The sequence below is a fragment of the Aphis gossypii genome, chromosome 1 (assembly GCF_020184175.1).
Source record: "Aphis gossypii isolate Hap1 chromosome 1, ASM2018417v2, whole genome shotgun sequence".
Lineage (NCBI taxonomy): Eukaryota > Metazoa > Arthropoda > Insecta > Hemiptera > Aphididae > Aphis > Aphis gossypii.
Genome location: NC_065530.1, coordinates 59,846,247 through 59,869,049, shown reverse-complemented (window position 1 = coordinate 59,869,049; position 22,803 = coordinate 59,846,247). Strand labels below are relative to the sequence as shown.

The following is a 22,803-nucleotide window of genomic DNA, read 5'->3' as shown; positions in this document are numbered from 1 at the left end:
ATGTTAGGTGTATCGTGATCTATATAACACATGGTTTCGTCGTTGCCAATTAGTTCATTTGATAATCGGTATTTACGCACTAAATACGAATCGTTGTAATGTCAATAATGCGCGTACCTTCCAGGTAACTATGAGTATATATATAGTTACGTAGAAGCTTAAATTTTCGTATCACCTCAAATGGACACAAATATATATATGGGTGTGCGTTTATGTCTACCATAATATCATACGCTCGACTCTTGCTAAACGTATATATTCTATACATTATACATACAGCCTCTGCCACCGGATTATCTGTATAATTTCGAGAGATCGTTTGTTTTCATTAGTCCGACTGCGTGTCTATATGATACGAAAACCGTAGTCTGCACTATTTATTAGCCATAAAGAACGAATGCTAATGTTTCAGAACCACATAAACTTTTATATATTATTATTATTATTATTTGTATTTGTATTATAATATACCTTACTTGTTAGATATAATATTTTAGAAAGCTTTAAGATGAGTTTGTTGTAATATAATATTGTTTTAATAAGACACACACAATATATCATATATGTATTATATATTATGTATTATTTATAATTATTTTTTTTTATAAAAATAATAACCTAACGTGATTAAAATATTGAATATTTAAATAATAAATCAGTATAAAAATACTATTTACAATTTATGACCCTTTTATATGTACTTCTGCAAGATATCATATTTAAATTATATTTATTATATTTTTAATTGGTTTAGATCATTCACTATAGGTACATTAATTTTTTTTCATTTTAAATTATAACAACTCTTAAATAAAAATCTTTAAAATAAGTGACAGTTATGTGTTGAATATGTGATTATTTAAACTTGCATCATGAACTTCCATTTATTAATGTAACTTCATAGAATGGGTATATATTCAGTCAATTATGAGATCGCGGCATTATTTTTGATATAATCGTCTAATCGTCTTCCTGAGTAATTTGGGATAGTAAGAGAAGATAGTTCGGAAATGAGAGGATCTCAATGGTTGTGAAGGTTGGAGTGAAATCATTTATTGAAAATTTTAGCTACATTTTGTACAGTTAGAATTGAGAGGTTTTTGTGCAATGTGATTTGAGACATAAAAGGGTGCTTTAGTAATTTGACAGAAACATTTCGATTGGAAGGTTTGGATTTTATTAATGTTCAAGGGTTTGGCTGAGCCCCAGAGTAGGTCCATACTGTCTTTAATAGAAGTTTATAAATAAGAGTTTTAATTTTGTTACTACTTTATTTGGATTTAAGAATAGGTCGTCATTTGTGAGATTTCAACGTTTGTGCAGTACCGAGAGTTAAATTATTCAGGATGATGGCAGGAAAACATTTTTTGGTCGGGTCGTGCATGTTAGTGAATGATTTTGATTCATTTATAATTGATATTGATTTCTCAGTATTTATATCATATTTACAGAAATATTAAATATATTTCTATCATTTTTAAAGCCATTTCAGGATTATAACAGAGAGTAAGAAAGCTTTGTCATTAGTTAAATTTCTAGTTATATTATAGAGACTGATTTTTAGATATGAAATACACAAGTTGAATAATAGTTGGGAACAATTCCTTGAGAAACAAGTTTGGATCAGAGAGATTTCAGATAAAGCTAAACCTGAGCACATACAGAAAAGTGGGTGAGAATGCTTAGTACATTACTCTATAAATACGATTGAGATTATCTCAATGTAGCGTCTATGGCAGTTGAGTGCAATAAAAACGTTAAATATAATAATCAATGCGGCTATATATATATATATATTTGAGTAATTAAATGTGGTTATATTCGCCATATCATGTGCCTGCAAGCACTTCTAACAACCATACTCTACGCTCTACGCACATTGTAGATTATAATGTGTCTGGAATTAAATTGTATTTGGTGTAACGGACAAGTGATCGAACTCGACACTGCTACTGCAGTTTCTCGTGCAAGTATCAAGTAAATACAATTACCGTAATACTTACACTACATGAAAATATGATAATTCAAAATTATCTAAACGAAATTGTAAACGTGATTATTTTTTAACACTTCCGATCAGTATTTTAGGACGGTATGCCGATTCGATCTGTCTTTAACGAGCATAACTACTGTCCATCTAACTATAGAATTATCATTGCATTACATATAATTTATGCTAAAACCTAAAATTATACGTTTTCACTAACAAATATTGCTAGAATAATTTTAAAAATATTTTATAAATCGCAAATCGTAATATTTTATTTCTGAATACAAAACAGATTGTATACCTACCTAATAAAAATACGAAATGCAGGAATAATAATTATGCTCACACTAATAATATCATTTAATAATGGATTTAAAAATTTTAAAAATACTCAAAAACATTATCATATTTTAAAATATTTAAAAATACCAAAGAATCGTTCTATGATGACGCTGATTTCTTGTTTTAAAATGAGAATTACAATTTTTCATACAAAAATACTGTTAGTAAAATTATATCATTAAACATTTTTATTTAGATAAATGGAAATTCAAAAAATTATAATCTCAATTTTATTCAATCGAATATATAAATATGTAAAGGTAATAAAAAATACTTGACTCATAATGTTTTAATACAATATAATAATACTTTGTTAACACATTGAATACCATAAAAATAAGGTACAAAAAATAATTATATTTTGGGAACGAAAATTAAAATTTATATTTCAACTACGAAAAGTAAAACAGAGCAATTGATTTTAATTTTATATTATTTTGAAGAAAAAACTAGTTTAAGTAATAAATAAGCTTATTGTTTATTATTTTCTATAAAATTCTCATAATTCAAGTATTTAATAATATTATGTTACTTTACTAAAGGATATTATCTTTATTATGTTCATTCTGGTAATAAATTCAATGTGAACCATTTAAGTTTATATGTATAAATGGGTGTATTTTTTTAATGTAAGACAGTCATTTTTCAGTTTTCAGCTTGAAAAATATTTTTAAAAACCATTCAAATTTTTGTTTCAGTTAAATTATTTTTATAATTATTCACTTAATATGTTAAGAAACTATTCATTAAATTATCTGTTTCAGCAAATAAAAATTATAAATCACAATTTTAAAAACAAAGCTTTATTAAAAAATTTTAGGATACATTTTTTTATGTTAATAGTTAAAATTCACAATAAGTAGGTATATTAAAAAAAAAAATCAAACACTTAATAAAGAAACTGTAAGCCCAATATAACTTCAATAATCGAAAACACTATTTTTATGAAAGCTGTTTGTTTAAATATTTATAATTTATTAAATATTTTTTTTTTTTTTTTGTAGATTTACACAAAACTATAAGTTTTTTTTTTAATATTTAATTATTTACCAACCATGTTTCATTGTGTTATAATACTTCATATAATTATTAAAATACAACCTCAAAATATTTTCAAGCACAAATTACTCGTTTTATGTTCATATTTTATACAATGAATAGGTACAAAAGTATTTTTATACTTTCTCGTTTAAGAAATAAATGAATTCATCGAAATTAGTTATAGTTGTACGAATATATATGATCTACACAGCTACTAAAGTTTTTAAAATAACATTGTGCATATTATATACATATATTAAAAACAACAAAATAAGAATACTTTTGAGTAACATTCCTAACAAATTCAAAAACAATGCACAGCCGCCAAATTATTCAACACGTAATTGTATTCTACCTCTGTCAGCTACATATAATATTATATATATATATGCGTACATCTATATCCAAGGCAGACTGATGCTGCTGTTGCTATGTATGATATAGAATATACTTGAAAAATCTTTACTTAATTTAGTTTTTGTTATTTCATTTTAATTTTATTATAATATTTTTTATCGTAAAGAACAGACGTTAGTTAATCTGGCCACCACCTAATATTTCTGTTATGCGATAAACACGAAAAACAAACAAACCCAACAAAGTATTAGTTAATTAAGGCGTTCTTTGAAGGTTTACCGCCTGTAGAGAAAACGAAGGAATGTAAATTGTGGTAAACAGCTCAAACTAATGTCAGCCATGGAATATGAAGTTCTCTAAAAGTGGGGTTAAAAATGCGGTTTCGTCCTATGTGCCGGGACGGAAAACTGGGTGTACTTTTGTGCGGATGATTGTGTGTGCACAGTGTATATAATTTCATACGACCAAGAATTTATTATAGATCCCGCGATTGCCTGGCTAATATTCTAAAACAAAACAAAAAAAAGGGGGTAGTGAAAAAAATATGTATAATGATAATCAACGGTTGTTCAACAAAAAATAATAATAATAAAACACCACACAGTTTCTATATTAAGGACCACTAGAGAAGAGAATAATGTTTGGACATTGAATAATAAAAAATCTAGTGCTGTACAGTGTACACACACAGTTTATATTATAACAGCGCGAAAAACAGCGGGAAAAGGAAATTACTTGTAACCCCGGTTACACACAAGCAGTATGCTCATTTCAAAATAACAATATCTGGTTTATGGTATAAAATTTTTTCTTTTTCAGTGCAATAATAAAAAGATGAAATAACTATTTTCCTTGTGTAATCATTATTTATCAGTTAGCACTTATCACCCCTCACACTCTTCAAGTGAATATAAATAGAAAAGTACAAATTTAGATAATTTGAGGATTGTACGTTCTTACATACGCATTAATTCGAATTTGTTACCAACAAAAAAAAAGAAAAAATCACATAAAAACATTTAAATTAGAACCATTTTAAATATAGCAACCACTCATGATTCATGTTTTTAATTAGTGTTTAAAATATAACACTATACATGAATAAAACTAAATAATATATTGTTCCGTGATTCATTAATATATAAATATAATACAAACATAGCTTACATATCAGATTAATTGTGATTTTGAAATCAAATTAATTATAATTAATTTGCAATATTTTTTTTCATTAAGTACATAAAAAAATTCAAATTATATTTTTCTCTCATTAATTTTTATTTCAAAATAGCCAGCTTTAGTTCATCATAAAAGTAAACAATAATAACAACAGTATTTGCTTACCGAATATTTTTTTTAAATTATATTCATCACATAATGATTATAATAATTTAGTTGAATACTCTCTATTCAGAATAACAATACAACAAAACACCAATGTATGACACTTATTAAAAAAAAACAAATAAAACGTCCACATCTAAATTCATTCAGAATTCCAACATTTATTTAAAATAAAAGTGACGTTTTTAGTAGCTTATTATTTTGTATTTGCATCGTGTTGTTATTTTGAGAACAATAAATTATTACGATAAAACTTGAAAGCCATTTTTTCTACAGTTCGATGATGATAAAACGATGCATATTTCACAGTACGTTTATCATCAATAACAATGATCACAGCCGTCAGAATTAACGATCCAAGCCAAATTCTACATAAATAAAATGATTAAGTAGACACGTATAATGTTTTAACGTTAGTAAACGAATTCCCTTAACGAAATCCGATGGCGTGCAAACTAAAATGGTCTTTAAACTCGACTTAAAGAAATTAAAAAACCATAACATTTATGTAGATTGTAGATACATATTATGAATACGAAATATTTTACTTTAACGATTCGTTTAATATCAATCTATAATTGATATAATTTCATTTTTTTACCCAGTGACCGCCAAAGTAAAGTTCACTTAAAATAGTTTATCACTCGGATTTTATTTGATTGTTTAAAACGCTAATGTACTTGATTTAATTCTAATTCTTTTGAAATCGTAATGATTGTTATAAAATACGATACTAAAAAATTTAAATCTAATGAATTTAAAATTGTATGAAAAAGTCAATATATTTAATTTATTCTAAACAAACTTTCCAAATAATTAGTATAATAATTTAAAATTCAGAATTAGTAGGGACGGATGAAACCGGGTATATGCATTTAAATTATTTATACGTTTCGTTATATTTTCGCATTTACGAAGTCGTGTTATAGTAAATTACATAGTTATACTTAATAGTTCACACAAACTGTTTACATAGCTAAACTTTGTACAGTTTCGACCAACTATTTATTTTTAATAATTATAACATTTTTCAAACATTGAAATTTTTAAATATACTTATGTATTTCTATTACTATGATTGTATTTTCCGGTGAAACAATAAGTAACTGCCTTATTATTGTATTATGCGTGCATTATGTTATTTATGTATAATATGTATAAAAAGCCACTCCGGCGCAATATTTACATAAAAATTCATTTCCTTGATACGTATCGTAGATAGGAATAGAATTCAATGGAAATAAAATGTAGCTGAGTGTATAATGTGTGTACTGTATATACTATATATACGTAAACATGGTTTTTTCGACCACAATGAATTGTATGCCATTTTTCGTTTGCAACTTTACAACTAGTTATTCCAGGCTTTATCGATGTACGAGACCGAAAAAAATAAATAAATTGATTCAAAATATGAATGGAAATGTTTCCATAATTTATTTTGGAGACTTTATAGTGGTACCCGTCATCCTAAATCCACGTACACGCATTATACATCGCTGCTGTGTATATGATATATACACGAATATTATATTATGTATATATATACTATATCAAGCACACGCTAATAGGTCATAGAGGGTAGTTTATTTTTTTCGCCACAACCCGGGCATCGGTATCGAACGCACACAGGATGCCTTACATATACAAAGTGCAAACGTGATCCTTTAAGGGTTGGATCATTAAACAAGTATAATATTCGTGCCAACTTGTTGAAAGTCACTACATAGTTTATATTTATGTATAGAAAAGACCGTGACCAGACGTGTACGGTGTTTACAATTTCGAGTTAAAGCCAAGTAATCGTTATCAACATGGGTTTTCGGTGGTATAGTGTTCCGTCCAAAATCGATAAAGCCGGACGAGAAAGAGAGAAACCAGTCGATACGAATCGTTTAGGAAACCTATATTTTGATGTTTTTCATACGACAATTCTTCTCATCTAAATGAATTCCTTTAAATTAACTGTATCGTGGTGAACAGTGGGATAACGCGATTATATTACGACCGGCGGAGGAAAAAGACCCGTCGTCCCACTAAGTTATTTCCCTCCTATAGAAATTAATCGACAATAAAATATACCATCGTCGTCAAACCAACGTTATTATTATTATTATCATTTAAAGCCAAAAAAAAATTTAATGCGATAAAAAAAAAAAAAAAAAATAGTAAAAATGAAACGATATTTTATATTATTGGTTTAAAAATAGCGTTTGTATGTATACATATTAAGTACAAATATATATATAAAAGGGGGACGACATAAATAAATAAAAAAAAAAAACATGACTCTTCTGAGCTGTAAGGGTAAGCGGCTGAAATCCGATGCCGGTATATTTTGTCGTTTTTAAGATAGGGTGGACGATAGTGAGAGAGAAAGAGAGATGATTTCCGACGGACAGACGCGTTTAACGCGTGACAGTAATTCGACGACAGAAAATCGAGCACGCCCGACCGGCTCTGCGGCATAGAATTCAACAAAAAAAAAAACTCGTGTGAAGACGACGACGTAATGTGTGTTCGATATATTAGCTGTGGGTGTTGGCAGGTGCGGTGCCGACGTATACGTCTAATTCTATTTTTTTTTATCTCGAAAAATTCGTCGACTGAAGAGGACTCCGACGGCGACTCGGCCGGTCTTGAACCGTCGGCGTGCCGGTCGACAAACACGCGGAAGGTCTTTGGACAAATCAATAGCGGCGGCGAGGGGTGCGCAGGGCGAGTCCCCGCAGACGCAACGGCGAGCTACCCCCCCGCCGCAGAAACGAGCCGGTGTGCGCGGCGACGGTATAGGCGTCCGGGGCGCGCGAAGGCGGCCAGTCGGGGGTCGAAGGGTCCGCGTTGATGGGGGGTAGGGGGAGGTTAGGTACGTTCAAGCCGCGCGCGCCCACCGCCGATCACCGCGCCGCCCCGTCGAAAACGCCGCCGCCGCCGGGGCGCGCTTTGCTCGCGCGAAACCGGGAAAAACTGCCACCGCTCCCGATTATATTGCGCCGACCACGCCGTGCGCGCCACCAGTGCCGGATCGCCAGCGGACGTGTGTATGTGCGCGCTCGCTCGCCCGCTTGCCGCCGCCGACGACGACGACGACGACGACGCTGCCGCCCGAGACGCGAACACCTTTGCCGAGTCGCGACACTATACGATATATATTGGTTACGCTCGCGACCGCCAACCACCTGCCCGTTTTATAAACGCGTTGTAAATCATTATAATTACACAAATACACACCCACACACACACACACACACACACCCACATACACGTATAATATATCTGTTGTAACACATGCATACACGTGTATTTAATTCACGTATTTTATATAGTGACTGCGGTGCACAGAGACCGTAGTCTCGTCGTTAAATTTCCGTCGGTTTTTTTTTTATTTTATTATTATTTTAATTTTTTTTTTTATGTGCGTCTTGTTAGAAAAAAAAATGGTATTATTTTAATTGCTATCGTCGCAGTTGAACACCACGGTGTATTGTTGTACGTCATATTTTATACCGTAGATCACCATCAACACGATGTTCCACGCATGATAAACAAAACAAACAGAAATTAGCCGTTGCGTGCACCAGACAACATATTAAGCGCGCGCGCGTCATCGTTACTACAATAATAATATTGTCGTCGTGTGACAGTGCAGTAATTACCACTGCACAATCGTTATGTAATGGTTCGGGGGGGACGACGACGACGACGATCACAACATACACTAACCGCCGACGCTGGTAAATCAAAAAAGTTAATTAAACTTTTGGACTCTCGACAACGACGTCGACGGCGACGACGAAGACAATGCGGGTCTCCACTTGAACGGTGACACGCCGCTGTTGAAGAAGTGTATCTGCTGCGTCCGAGTAGTGGATATCGGTGCATTGTTGTTGGATACGCGGTTTGAACTCCGCGGTGAAAGAATACGTTTCTAAAAACTACAAACAATATTATAATACAAACCAACAACGCCCCAACAAAATTGATTTTACTGTCAATGCTAACTATTATAAAAATAAATACACCTCTCTTGTTGCACAACATCGATTTTCGTCATGCATAATAGTGGTGAAGAACGCAAAACGCATGCTGAACTTCTGCTCCCCGTATTGCGTTTCGGTACTCTTATTGTTTTCACCCTATCAGAAAAAGCCTGACGTTTGTACAGTACGACTACGTGCGATTTTTACGTATTCGCTTCTTAAACGATAGCATCAGAGTCTCTTGTTCGGTACTTAAATACGTTTCGCTAAACCGTCGAAAGTCGATGAAATCAGATGCCGAAACGATGACACTTCGAGTCAAAGGTAAGTTACTTTCAAAATATTTTATTCTCCGGACGTTCTTTACACGCTATAATTCGAAATAATCATATTTGGTATAAACGTGTTGTTATTGCGTAAGCTAACAACATTTTTATATATTTTTTTTATTTCTATCGTGATTATAGTACGGCTTATTAACCTGTATAAAAATATAAATTCTCGTTATTAGAGTTAAATCGACCATCTTACTGGATTTGCCATTGGCCAATATATACGGTGCTTATGGCCGTGTAAAATATTATGTTATATAGAGAAGAAAGATAGGGAGAGAATGAAAAAACCCGAGTTTGGTGAATCGAGATAGCTTATGACAGTAATTTATCATTATCGTCTCCCGTGCCGCCGTGCTCGATTATTTATAAAACCGAGTCATTTTTTGGTGAATGGAAAGTGCGTAGGGTTTTGAATGTTCTCAATTTACGCCTAAATATTTATTCTACAGAGACTTTTCTAAAAGATTAACTTTTAAAAACCTACTTTTTCGATGTAACCGGCGTTGGGTATATAAATTACATAAAAAAAAAGTTACGTCTCTTAAATGGATATAAAAATCACATGTTCTATGTCAATAATATGGCAATATATATTTATAGTGAAATTATTTTAACTCGCGTAAAGAACGTTCCGATTTTTACATGTTCCCAATATATTTATTAATTTGTTTTCGTTTTCATTATTTCAGCAATAAAAATAGTTATCAAAAAATTTATGGTGTTGGCCAACCAACAATCAGACTACTATTCACTACTGACCAATAGTATGTACCGGCTCTAGCTACATAACCAACATGGAACCTGAGCAAAATCGGAACGGAGGTGGTAGACCAACCACTACCACCACCGCTATCACCACTTCATCCTCTACAATTACAAATACCACTGCTACAGTCTATGGTGACCAACAGGCTGTAGAAGCTGCTCTAAACGAGTTCATTGATAAAATGACACCTCGCGTTAACGTGTTGGAGAATGAAGTGATGTACGCATGGCGAGCATTAGACTTATTGTCAGACGAGTATGTTAAAATGTGGGAACGTATCGAAAAACTCGAAACTATTATTCAGAATCAACAGTCTGTTATCGGGCAAATGGTCGAAATATGTGCAGAACCGATATCTGCTTCGAGTACATACATGGGACCACCAGAAATTGGTGACCGCCCAGCGCTAAGCATGATATGGGAGGAATCGGAAGGTAGTAGTAGTAACGGTACTAAGAAACCGTCGGAACAGATTGACGTTGATTATAGAGTATACGAAGATCGGTTGTCAAATGAAGACCAGGAAAAGATGGATTCCGTCGAGTCTGCCAAAGAGATTTTCGAAAATATAGAACAAATGGAGAGAAACATGCGACAACTGTATGCCGAAGCCCAGTTGGATAGTTGGAACGACGAAACAGAAAGAGCAGCAGCTGCTCTTGACTTTTATCCAATTAACAAGCCACTCACGTCATCGGTAGGAAACTTACAACATCGCATGTATCCTTACACGTCTCCGTCCATTCGATCGCTACCCACGATTCCGAAATGCGAAGAAACCGGGTACAGGTCACCGACATTATTTATGGATACAACGTCACCATCGACTTACATGAACGACTCTTATCAGTCACAATCGCCACCGGTAGTCCACCACCTCCAGCACCCGAGGATCCCGTATTTCCCAGATCGTTATCATCCGCACTGTCACTGAGCCTGAGACAATTTCACAATTCTACCAAAGAACTTGATTCTCTTCATCAGTTTCACAATTCCACAAAAGACCTAAACACCATGCACCAATTTCATAATTCCTCCAAAGACTTGGAAACGTTACACCAACACCGACCTGGTTCCATAATCACAGCCAATAAATCCGATTCTGGTCTTCGTCGATGAGTGGTGGATTGTTGTCCAGCTATGAAAAATCTCCGTGTTCACCAAGAAAACGAGTGTTTGACCAATCTTATCAGATTTCGGTGGCTGGTCCATCCGGATTAACGGTAGTAACATGTGTAACCACTGCATTTGACACCGATTATCCATATTACGATAGGTCAACTGGAGTGTATTCGACAGCAGGTCAAGGATATAAGTACCAAACTACTAATGCACAACAATCGTCCATCTCCAACGTACCGGACCTGTTGGACGTAATGTCCTATAAAGACTACAAAAAACCCACGGATAGACCATATCCCGGTATAACAGATGCATTAACTTACTATCCGAGCACCATAAACGATACGTATTATAGAGATGGTAGAGAAAACAACAGGCTAGACAATAATCAATCTCGTTATAGGTATGTAACGACGCCTAATTTTCAAATTCGTTGTGAAGATGGTGGTCCAAGACGGGAAGAAAAAACGAAAAAATCTAAGCGCAACATAATCAAATCAGCAATGAACACTGTCAGTAATTCAGTGAGCAATTGGTTTCCCGATGTGCACTTGCCACAACGACATCGATCTCATTCATTACCGGGTGGCTTGGAAAAGGAACCCGACGCGGTTTCTGTTCACAGTGAGACTGCGACGACATCAAAACCACGCAATTGGAACACACAAAGGCACGGTAGTCGTAAGAAAAAAAAATCAATTGTGTCCACCATGTCTGGACTACTACATAAAAACACTAAACCTACCCCTTTTCAAAGTTCCTATTCAATAGCAGATCCTGAATTTGCGGAAAATGAATGGACTCAGTTAAAAGCTGGAGATAGGCCAACGCCACCAGAACCACCACCCTTGCAACCGCCTGAGCCAGCCAACATTACCACAGAGCATCAAGAAGAAGAGGTGCAAGAACAGATTAATGAAATTCAGTTACCGGCTGAAATGTTCAATGGTCCGACTAAAGAATTTGCCGTATCCAGAAAATTGAGTAAATACAGAGAACACTGTAAGCTTTCAAACGGTGTGGCAGAAGGTGAATCGTCAGTTACTTCAGTAGAAAAACGTAACAAATCATTAGAAGAACAGCCTGTAAAACAGCATGAAGAGTTTGTGCAGCCAACAAATAATATAAGAAATTTCAAAATGTCATCTAGACAAGCTAGTTTAGAAGTACCGTGGGCTGGAAAAGGATCCGCGGACACTGAAGATGATAGCAGAAGCAATCATTCCTGGAGAAGTACGTCTAGAATTTCGTCTAGACGACAAAGTACTGAAGAAAGCATTGATAGTGACGATGAATGGTACTGTTATGAATTAAAACAATTAGAAGAACTAGAGAAAAAAACTCATTTTGAACGGGTATTTGGGCCACCTATGTTACCACCACCTAATGCCCGAAGTGAATCATCTATAAATGTATCTAAAGTCGATTTTAAAGAAAAAATGTCCAAAGCCATTGAAGACATAAGAAAACAATCGGTAGACGAATCGTTCAACGAAGATGCTTTTGAACAAGAGCAATCCTTGGATACAGTCATTGAAGAAGAATTACCACAAGACGATGGACCTATACGGTTTAAGTTAATGAAAGTACCGGATACTCCAGGTGGCATTAAAAGGGATCTTCCAGGTCAAGACCTAGACCTAGGACCGGAACAGGAACTTGAACCGGAAACGGAAACGGCCGACGAACAAATGATCGTTGAAGAGGATGAAAGTCCCGGTACACCATCATTGCCCAGGTTTAAATTTGATAAAAACGATTTAGTAGATAAAGAAGAGACAGGCAGTAAATGGAAAATCGTAAAAGCTCTCAAGGAAAAAAAGCCTGAAGAGATAAACCAGGATATTGGACCTCCACCTACTCCGATTATCGAGGTAAGTTGAAAATATGTTTATTTATTTATTATGTACTCTTATTTAAAATTTAAAACGATTTTCAAATTGACTTAACTAGTTTTATATTTGCAAACAATGTAATATAATCACAGTAATACATAAATAATGATAATATTCTGATATTTTCGAAATATACTTATTTGATTTTGATGAATATTCACATTAAATTATTATACCATAGATAAATAATATAAGTAGTTATATTATGTGTTGATCATACTTTATTAAAAAAGACACTGACTCTTGACGTTTATGTTGTAAATTGTTAAATTATATAAAGTGAAATATTTAGTACATATTATAATAATACCAGGGTACGTTCCATAATTATAAAATAAAAAGGATAAAATAGGTGCTTCTTAATAATAACTTAATATAAAGATTAATATATATATAATATACATATTATACAGTATTTTTATTACTAAAAATAAATAATTTAAAAAAATAAAAACATAATTCCACACTCACTTAAGCACAAAATCAAATAAAGCTTAAACATTTTATACTTATTAAATATAAATATATTATAACAAAGAAACTAATAAAATTCCTTGGTTACTGTTAATTTTTTTATCTTAAAAAATGTATCATTTTTTTGTATCGTAAGTTATTATCTATTTGTTATAACAGGAGCTTAACAAAAAAAAATAACTTTATTCTTTCTCAAAAATGTATTGAAATAGTAAAAAAAATATATTCTTATTATTATTTACTCAAATAGTTCATTTATGTTAAAATATTAGTTAAGGTTTTCAATTATTTTAAAAATGCCATCAGGATTTAATATTATTAAAACTAATGTCTTTAAACCAATAAAGTATAACATAAATATTAAATAACTTTAATATTATTATAAACTTTATTTGAAGCATATTTTACAACCAAGTTTTAATTTAAAGTTGATACATTATTTTTATAAAATTAATTTTTTTTAAATGATAAAACTGTCTATTATAAAACTTCTCTTAAAGAATAAATGTTTAAATAATATATTAAACTTAGTTAACCGACACTTTCTGTAGATCATGCTATTATTACTACAAAGCTATTAACCATAATCTATAATATCAAGGGTGCCTAATCTATTTTCCATTTATTATTATTTTAAGATATTTTCACGAGTACAATATTTATCTGGGATACTTATTTAATTTATATATATATTTAAAATTCGAATTACTATATAATTTTCATTTAATTGTACCTAACAAATAATCAGTTTAAAAGCTAAATCAGTGAATGAGTATATAATATCAACGATAACAAATACATTTAGATTATTGAAAATAGAGTATAGGTATATTAGTTATTTCATCATTTTAACCTATAATAATGACCAACAAGTTAACTGAAATCTGATACATATAATATAGTTTTTATATCACCCAAAAAATTCAATAGCAAATAGAAAGAATAAAAACTCTTTGAACTCGTATGTGACAAATTTCGTATGACGTATTCCTACACCAAATGATTAAATCCCACCCATAGTATCATATTGCCAAGTTTTTATGGCCGCTTACATTAACCCCGGTGTCATGACACCCTTAACCGAGGTTATTATTATTGTTATTATGAATATAATCGACCATTAAGGCATTAAATTAATATTATCGCTATAGATACCGACATAGATCAGGGAGAGGTCGGCATCGGTCGGGGCACCGTGCCCCTGTCGTCGAATTAGCGCGGCACGTTACCAACACGTGCGGTACGTGCCTCGATCAATCGAATTTCGGCCGTCGGCGCGCAATAAATATTTACCCTGATGCAATTATAATTTGGACAATGTATATAAATCGAAACAAGAAACCGGGTCACGTATATGATAGCGTCATATTATTAGTATTATTACTATGTATAGGCGTTGCGCCGGTGTCTGAGGGGGATGTGAAGGTGCGCTGCAGTGTAAAACGCATTCACTCCGGGTCACGGGAAAACCATTAATATTAATTGATTTCGGTGGAATATATAGAAGGCTGATGATGCATTTTTAATCCTCAACCGAATTTCGTGCGTGTTTATTTTTATTATTATTTTTAATTTTTTGTGATCGTCATTATTTATATTTTTACTGTCTTACGCGCGCGTGCACGTGTGTGCAAAACAAAACACAAACAAATTAATATTCAAAACGTAATTTAATTTTTGGCCGGTCACATAATCATATTCAACATATTGTCTTTCGAAATTAGTTCATGCGCGTTTGTCGAAAACGTTTCGAGCACCTTTTAACGATTCCCCGTTGCAAAATATACACGTAGGTATGTGGTAACTCAATATATAATATCATATATTATCATATAATATACAAATATATATTAGTAACGTCTATGTATACGGGATTAAACGGGTTACGTAGCTCAATCAGATTAACAATTACGGTCGCGAATAGGTAGGTAAAAAATTGTGAACGGGTGTGTCAAAATAACATATATTTAAACAACAATGCTCGGTATAATATATACATTGTAGTCATTGTTGGCTTCGCACCATCATGATCAAAATACCATGTAACACGGCGCCGTGTGTATGCAAAACTAATTTCATTCGTGTCGAAATCAACGTACCTTTGTATGCGAGTGTGTTTTTTTTTATTAATATTATTATTAATTATTTTACGCACCATCCTCTGCCGAGTGTACGAGATGGCTGTGTTTAACATACTACGATATTGTTTTAAGTCTATTTCTGAAACGCCTGTTGTTTCGTTTGCTAATTAAACAGTTAATCGATGGAAAGACGGCAGTCGTAAATGTAATAATATTATGCACACAGTGTCTATGAAAATTTAATTTATTTAAAATAATTGTTTTCTAGTTAAAACATTTCGATTGAAAACTCCACAGGTGATATTTAATTATAAATACGATACATATGGTTACAAAAGTAGTTACTGAATTGAACACATTCGAACTGTAAGTACAGAGTGAGGAATATTGGTTTTATAATAAATTAGATATCTCTGCTTTTTAGGTCAGTAGAAATTTCTAAAAGTTTCGCACCATAATATATTAGAAATTAAATACACATTATACTTTTCACATGACAATAATTACAAAACCATAAAATCAAAAAAAAAAAATGGTAATCATCCGTTTCCACAAAATATTTATTATTAATATCGTGTATTAAACAAATTACATTGAAATCATTTTTTGAAAACGAAGATTTATCATTTTTTTTTTTTTTTTTAATTCATTTTAACAGCCTGTTCATAAAATCGTGCTCGCATTTTTTTATTTATACATTTTAATAGAATATAAAAATAATAATACTATATCATGTTTAGGTTTAATTTATAACCTACTAATATATATATTTAAGAATTTAAAATTATAATATTTATTTTTAATAATAAATATTAAATTTTCAATGATTAATTTATAAAGGTAAATTATTTATATCAATTTCTAAATGGCTACGATAAGTATCCAATTTAAAAGGTACGATATTATTAAAGCTATAATGAGATAACTATAAAAGTGAAAATGTGATATAGAGAAATTGGGTAGCTCGCTGGAGTGCTATCATTAAATTTGAAAGGAATGATATATATCATTGTATTTGGAATACTATTCTCATCGAAGCTCTAAACGGGTGCTTGATTACATTTCTTCACAGTTCTTTTCACAGTTCTTCACATTTTCTGAAATTAACCCATCTGAATTGTAATCAGTGTTCAATCAAAGGTGTCGTGTAAAACTTTTTTTTTTTTAGTTTTTTAGTGTCCAAAAAATGTTCATGAAAATAAAAAATCCTAAATCGTTAAAATACATTCTCAGTTTTTAGATAAATACATATTATATTTTCACTTTTTTGAAATTAAAATTAATTAAAGAACATAATATAAAACAAACTTTAATTTCTAAACTAATTCTATAGTTCTATTCGAATTCATAGTAAATTATAACACATCTAAATATCACTAAAAGAGAAAAAAATTCTAAAAACTAATGTATCAAACAATTTAGGTTGTTTTATTTTTTATAATTATTATTTAAGTAAATAATTATATAAAAACATTGGTTGTTTGATTATTATTCATTAGTTTCTTGAAAAATGTTGGGACGTTCCAAAAATAACTTGTCTTAAGTTAAAGTCCATCACTTATACATACCAAAGATAATTAGTAACCTCGCGTTCGTCATTTATAACTTTTAATACAAATATAACGATTTTAATATTTATTTACCTAAAATTAAATTTAAATAATTAAATTTATTATTTTTTGAATATCCCTAAAATTAGTTACATGATTAATTTGTGTTTAAAAGTTTTATTTAAATTCACTTAATCTTGATCAATAATATACTAATTAATAAATAAAATAACTGAAGTGTTTTTTTCTATAATTTATCTTCAACCAATTACTGTCATAATACTTTTTCTTACGGTTTGTATTTCATAAGATTATTTTATTCTTAAAAAAACTTCATAAAATAATTATAATTTTCATTTAAGAACAATGTCAAGATATTGTTTTATATTTTAAATTTGATATTATAAGCAATTAATAATTTTTTTTGTAAAGAAAATCTATAAATATATATATACTTGTTATAAAGATTTATTTTCTATTCAACAAATTGAATTTGTACGTGTTCAAAAGCATAAAAACTATCAACACGAAAACGTGCGAATAAACTACTCATCATATATAGTTTCACCTTAAAGATTGACTACCATGTCCAGATGCTCTTAAATCAATGTCTATAGACAGAATGATTGATGTGCAGATAATCTTGCGATTAAGTTGACAATGGTTTTCGTTATTATATCATCGTAAGTCGAATATAATAGGATAATGTTATAATAACAATAACAATGATAGTGATGATGTCATATTATAGAAACATACAGACATGACGGATGTTTTGAGATGTAACTCAGTTTATATGGTGGGAATTATTAAAAACATTAAAACCCATGAGCTTCATTATTCTTATTTCCATACAACGTACGTTATGATCGTATATAGTGACAGTTGTTAGCTTATAATAAGTATTAGTAATATAAAAAGAGCTAACAACTTTTTAAACACAAAGCTTAAATTTTCTTAAATAACTGTTTTTGATATCCCAAAAGTCTCCTAAACATTGGACTAAAGTTCATTAAAGTTTTCCGTTATTTTCTACCGTTTTGTACATTTTTAAACAAAAGCTATTTGTATATAACAATAACTGTCCCATCATATAATATTTGAAACGATATCAAATCCAATTCAAACAACACTAGATATTATAATCCAAAATGTTTTCTTTATCCTTCCGTCTGTTTTTGTTATATTAGTTTGTTATAATAGCTTTTCAGTCGTGTCGATTTAAAGGTAAAAAAAAAACTTTCGTTAAAATAATAGAAAAACGATAACTCATTCCAGTCAAATGATTTTAACTATAATAGATAGTATCCAACTGACTGGAAATATGTTCTCTAAACTAATCATACATGAATAATAACTCACACGATTAAATATTTTATGAAATATAAATTTCATTTTATTTCCACTATTATACGCAAGTACGAGTACTTTTTATATATTTTATATTTTTTCATACCTTCATGTCTACTTGTGTTATACAATATTTCACAATATAATTAATGAATTTTACAAATTAAAATCATTATTTTAGTCTTTTAGGAATAAATTTCACAAATCACCAGCTGATACCATGAGTAATTTATACGCAGCCATTCGGATAATGTGTCTTAAAGGTTTTTTCGTATTTTTTTCTTTTAATCGCGAATGATTGATATAAAAGACGTGTCCGTAACGTTTAAAAACACGAAATAATAAATTTCAATTGTTCTCACAGTGATCATTTATAATTGTCTCAGACGATTAATTTGTAGACTGCCGGAATACGAGCGTGAGTGTATATATACATAAGGTGTATTTATACATATATTATATTGACGCGATAAAATAATAATTAAATTACAATAATAATAATTCAAAAAGCCGCCAAGGATTCGGTGGTGCAGTAGAAAGGGATGAAAATAAGGGTGGCGTAGAGCGTGAGAGACTGTATATATTATAGTGTTGTATTTAAACTTTAAGTTAATGTAATGGAAACGCTCGCGCGAGAAATTAATAAATCCATATTGTCGCCACCGCCACTATTACCACACTGTCTAACTGCAAATCACCTATGAAGAAACTACTCATGTTAAGTACACACACATATAAATGCACTTAACTTTCTTCGACATGCGTTGTGACGTTTAAATTTTCGGACATAATTAAATGAATAATTCTGGCTGATTTTTATTTTATATGTTTTATAAATATTATATAACTTTGGTCTACATCCCAATATGTATTGTAAAATAATGATACCGTTGCATCTATTGTAATTATTTTACATACAACAGATGCATCGCCACGTCTATTGGCAACGTATTATTATCGTTCCAAACGATTATGTGTATCTATCCCAACCATAAGAATGATGCTAAAAATCAAATTATAATAATATACTTATATACGGTGTAAATCATGTACTCGTATGTGTATTATTATTTATATATAAATTATTGTAGTGCAGCGTACACTGCTATTTCACTAAACTAAAGGTGATCGTTTTTTAAATATATCAAAACTCGTGTGAGCATATCTAGCTATATGTATGTGCATAATGAATTTTACGAATATAAAAATCACAGTAATATTTATTTTTTTTAAACTATTTTCGTAGGTATTCCCTCAAGCGTGGTAGCACACAGTTTGAAGATATTGGCATCAGTATACGTATTTTTAGTGCAAAATTATTTGACCGTGTTCTTGGCAGATTAAGGCATTGAGTATAAACTTTTTAAACAAAAACTTCAATAAAAAGTTTTTCTGCGAGTATTTTATGATTTTCAAACATTATTTTAAGATTAGTTCACTGATATAATATAATGCATTTTTCAATTTTTTTCCGTTCATGGTCGTATTTTTTTCTTGCTCCGATGTACAGTTTATCTATCTCGTTCGCTCCGCCGTTGACTTGTAACTCGATTGCGATTTTCTGTGACATATTTTCTATTTGGCTGTCACTTATCGATAATACTCACTTGCGCCTTAAAATATCAATACGTATTATATAAATATACCTTCTGGTTTTTAAATCACTATTTAAATTTACTGCATATAATTCGTAAAATCAACGCGTCTTATATTTATACTGTATACAGTATACAAACCATCGGAGGTCGAAAGAAGTAAGAAAAATTGTTAACGTATCGACAAATGTTAGTTATCTGATTCTAAAAAAAAAAACAAAACTCTGAGGGAAAAATTATATTATTCTGCTTTACATAAATATCGATAAGATATAATACGCTTATTATAACAATGATAAATTTATGGCGTTTGACACACCGTTATGAGAGTAATAACGTACATCGGTTCACTCGTCCAAATAATATATTATTTATCGTGTAAAAACACTATTACCTATAATATTTTACAAGCCTGTGTTTTTTGTATAAATGTAAAACCACAGAGGAAACGGGAGAGGTGGCATTATGGGTTCGGTGGTCTGGCAGAGAATCGACGTTGTTGCGTTACCATTATCTGTAAAATGCATTACCCCTGCTTTAGGGTAAATATGAAGTAAATAATTTTAATTGGTATGAATATGCTTAAGCTCAACAAAAATCTTATCTTAAAAATAATTTCCGATATATTCCCAAGAGTATAAATAAAGAATAAATATATCACCATATTAAAAAAAAAAACCATCTGCTGAACTTTAATTGGTTCTCAATGCGATTATAATGTTATAAGTTTTGTTTTTATAATATGAGAGTTGTAGACTCAAGACCGTACTCAGAATAAATATCTGAGGGAGTGAAGGTTGAATCCTTAAATTTTCTTTTGGTCGTAGCTGTCATTCATATTTTTTTTAATAATATTAATATCTATTATTTTATTTTATTAGCCGGCGTGTTGTATAGGCAATTTCGGTACATATATGTGTAGAAGGTTTTTTTTATATATTTGGTTGGTATCGTAGTTTCGTCAACCACGAAAAACCACGAAAATCATTATATGAACGGTTATTGTTATATTTTTTGTTTGTGTTTTTGAAATCGATATGTTATGAATAATTCGCACCTTCAAAAACATACTTTTAGAACCGCGCCGCAAGTATACGCAGTCGCGTGTTATTCACAAATCGTGTGTATTTGTTTGGTTTTCGCTAACCATACGCGTTCGGTTCACGACGAATCGTCATTAAATGTTTACTCCGATGATAGAAAAAATAAACAAATAACTATACCCATAGTAATAATAATATACGATCAGGATATATATATATTGACAAAATATAATATCCTATAACGCGTCGAAAATCGCTGTATATTGTACATATATATATATAAATACGGGGAACGGCAATACGTGTTTGACGTCAAATTCGCTGAGCCGATAGAACGCGCGTTTGTCAAAAAAAAAAAAAAAAAAAAAGAGGAAGAAGAAGAAAAAAGCAATTTGTCGTCAAAAACTAACCGTCGAGCCGTACAGTCTGGTGGCATGTTATTACACTCGTTCTCCGCTCCGTTTCCGTCTCCCTCAAATCTCTGTTCCTCATCTCATATACGTGCACAATGTATATAAAATATTATGTGTGTGACGCACGGCGCGTTGTATGGTTTAAGCAAGTGCAGTACGGCGCAGCAGAGATTAGGTGACACATGTTCGTGGCGGGGGCCAGGCCTAAAAGTTTTTGCGCCGACCGAGATGGACGCGGCGCGGCGATTATTCGTCGTCGCCGCCGGAGGCTGTGGCTAAGTCGACATGACACGTATGCCAGAGTAAGGCACCTATTGTACACACCCGACGCAAGTACGCATATATATATATTATATATTGTACAATCGCATTATTCTGCATCGATCGCTGTAGTCTTAGCTGCGTTTATAAAACGATAAAAAAAAATAAAATAAAATAAATATATCACTCTTCTTCCCCGATGCACTCTGCTGCAGATTGCAGATTTTATGTACTACGTTTTATCTACATTATTAAAAAAAATATTATTTCTATGATTCTCTATACACGTGCGAGTGTGTGTGCGTGTGCTTAGAATTATTCAATTATTGTACACGTTTGAAGACCGTATATACCTGTCGTTTTATACGCGTGCGTGTGGATTTTTATGCGTGTATTTTTGTCCGCGCGCGTGTGTGTATTTTTGCGTGTGCGTACACCTCGCCGCGGAGACGTTTACGATCGATAACAATAAGGGTTAATGCTGCGGCAGAGCTGGCAGAAGGAAGACGTGTCTGCGTCGGCCCTTATATATTATATAATAATTGTTCTCGCTCGCGCGTATTTTTTTTCGTATGTTACGTACACGCCAAGACATATTATATATATATATATTATAATGTGTGCGTGAACGTTACCCAGTATAACTACTCGTGTTATGGATTATAAATGATACGCATTAAAATTTATAAACATATTTTTTATTTATGGGCGAAACCATTATTATATTACAGACCCGGTTATACAACGGTACCTCTATACACAGACCATCAGGTACACTAACACGGAACTCTGAATATTCTCGTAACTCTTTTTCCATTTTTCGGACTGTGTAATATGGCATTCCGACCTATTCCAAGACTAGAA

General features: G+C 31.6%; 2 protein-coding genes across 5 annotated transcripts in view; both read left to right on the top strand.

The window, feature by feature from the left end:
- The window catches only part of LOC114122033 (protein unc-13 homolog B), a 162,891-nt gene that overhangs the window by 109,669 nt on the left and 30,419 nt on the right, over positions 1–22,803 (top strand). Inside the window, exon 1 of one of the 4 annotated variants that reach the window (XM_050197492.1) lies at positions 11,263–13,151. The exons of the other annotated variants lie outside the window; for them this stretch is intronic. Coding sequence (XP_050053449.1) covers positions 11,271–13,151 — 1,881 coding nt within the window. The 5' untranslated portion in view covers positions 11,263–11,270. Of the gene's footprint in view, positions 1–11,262; positions 13,152–22,803 lie in introns of those variants that run through there. 4 annotated transcript variants of the gene reach the window in all.
- Positions 8,083–11,089, top strand: LOC126549081 (uncharacterized). The gene is made up of 2 exons (XM_050197493.1): positions 8,083–9,378; positions 10,079–11,089. Exon 2 carries the CDS (start codon positions 10,184–10,186, stop codon positions 11,087–11,089), a length of 906 nt encoding a protein of 301 aa, XP_050053450.1. The 5' UTR covers positions 8,083–9,378; positions 10,079–10,183.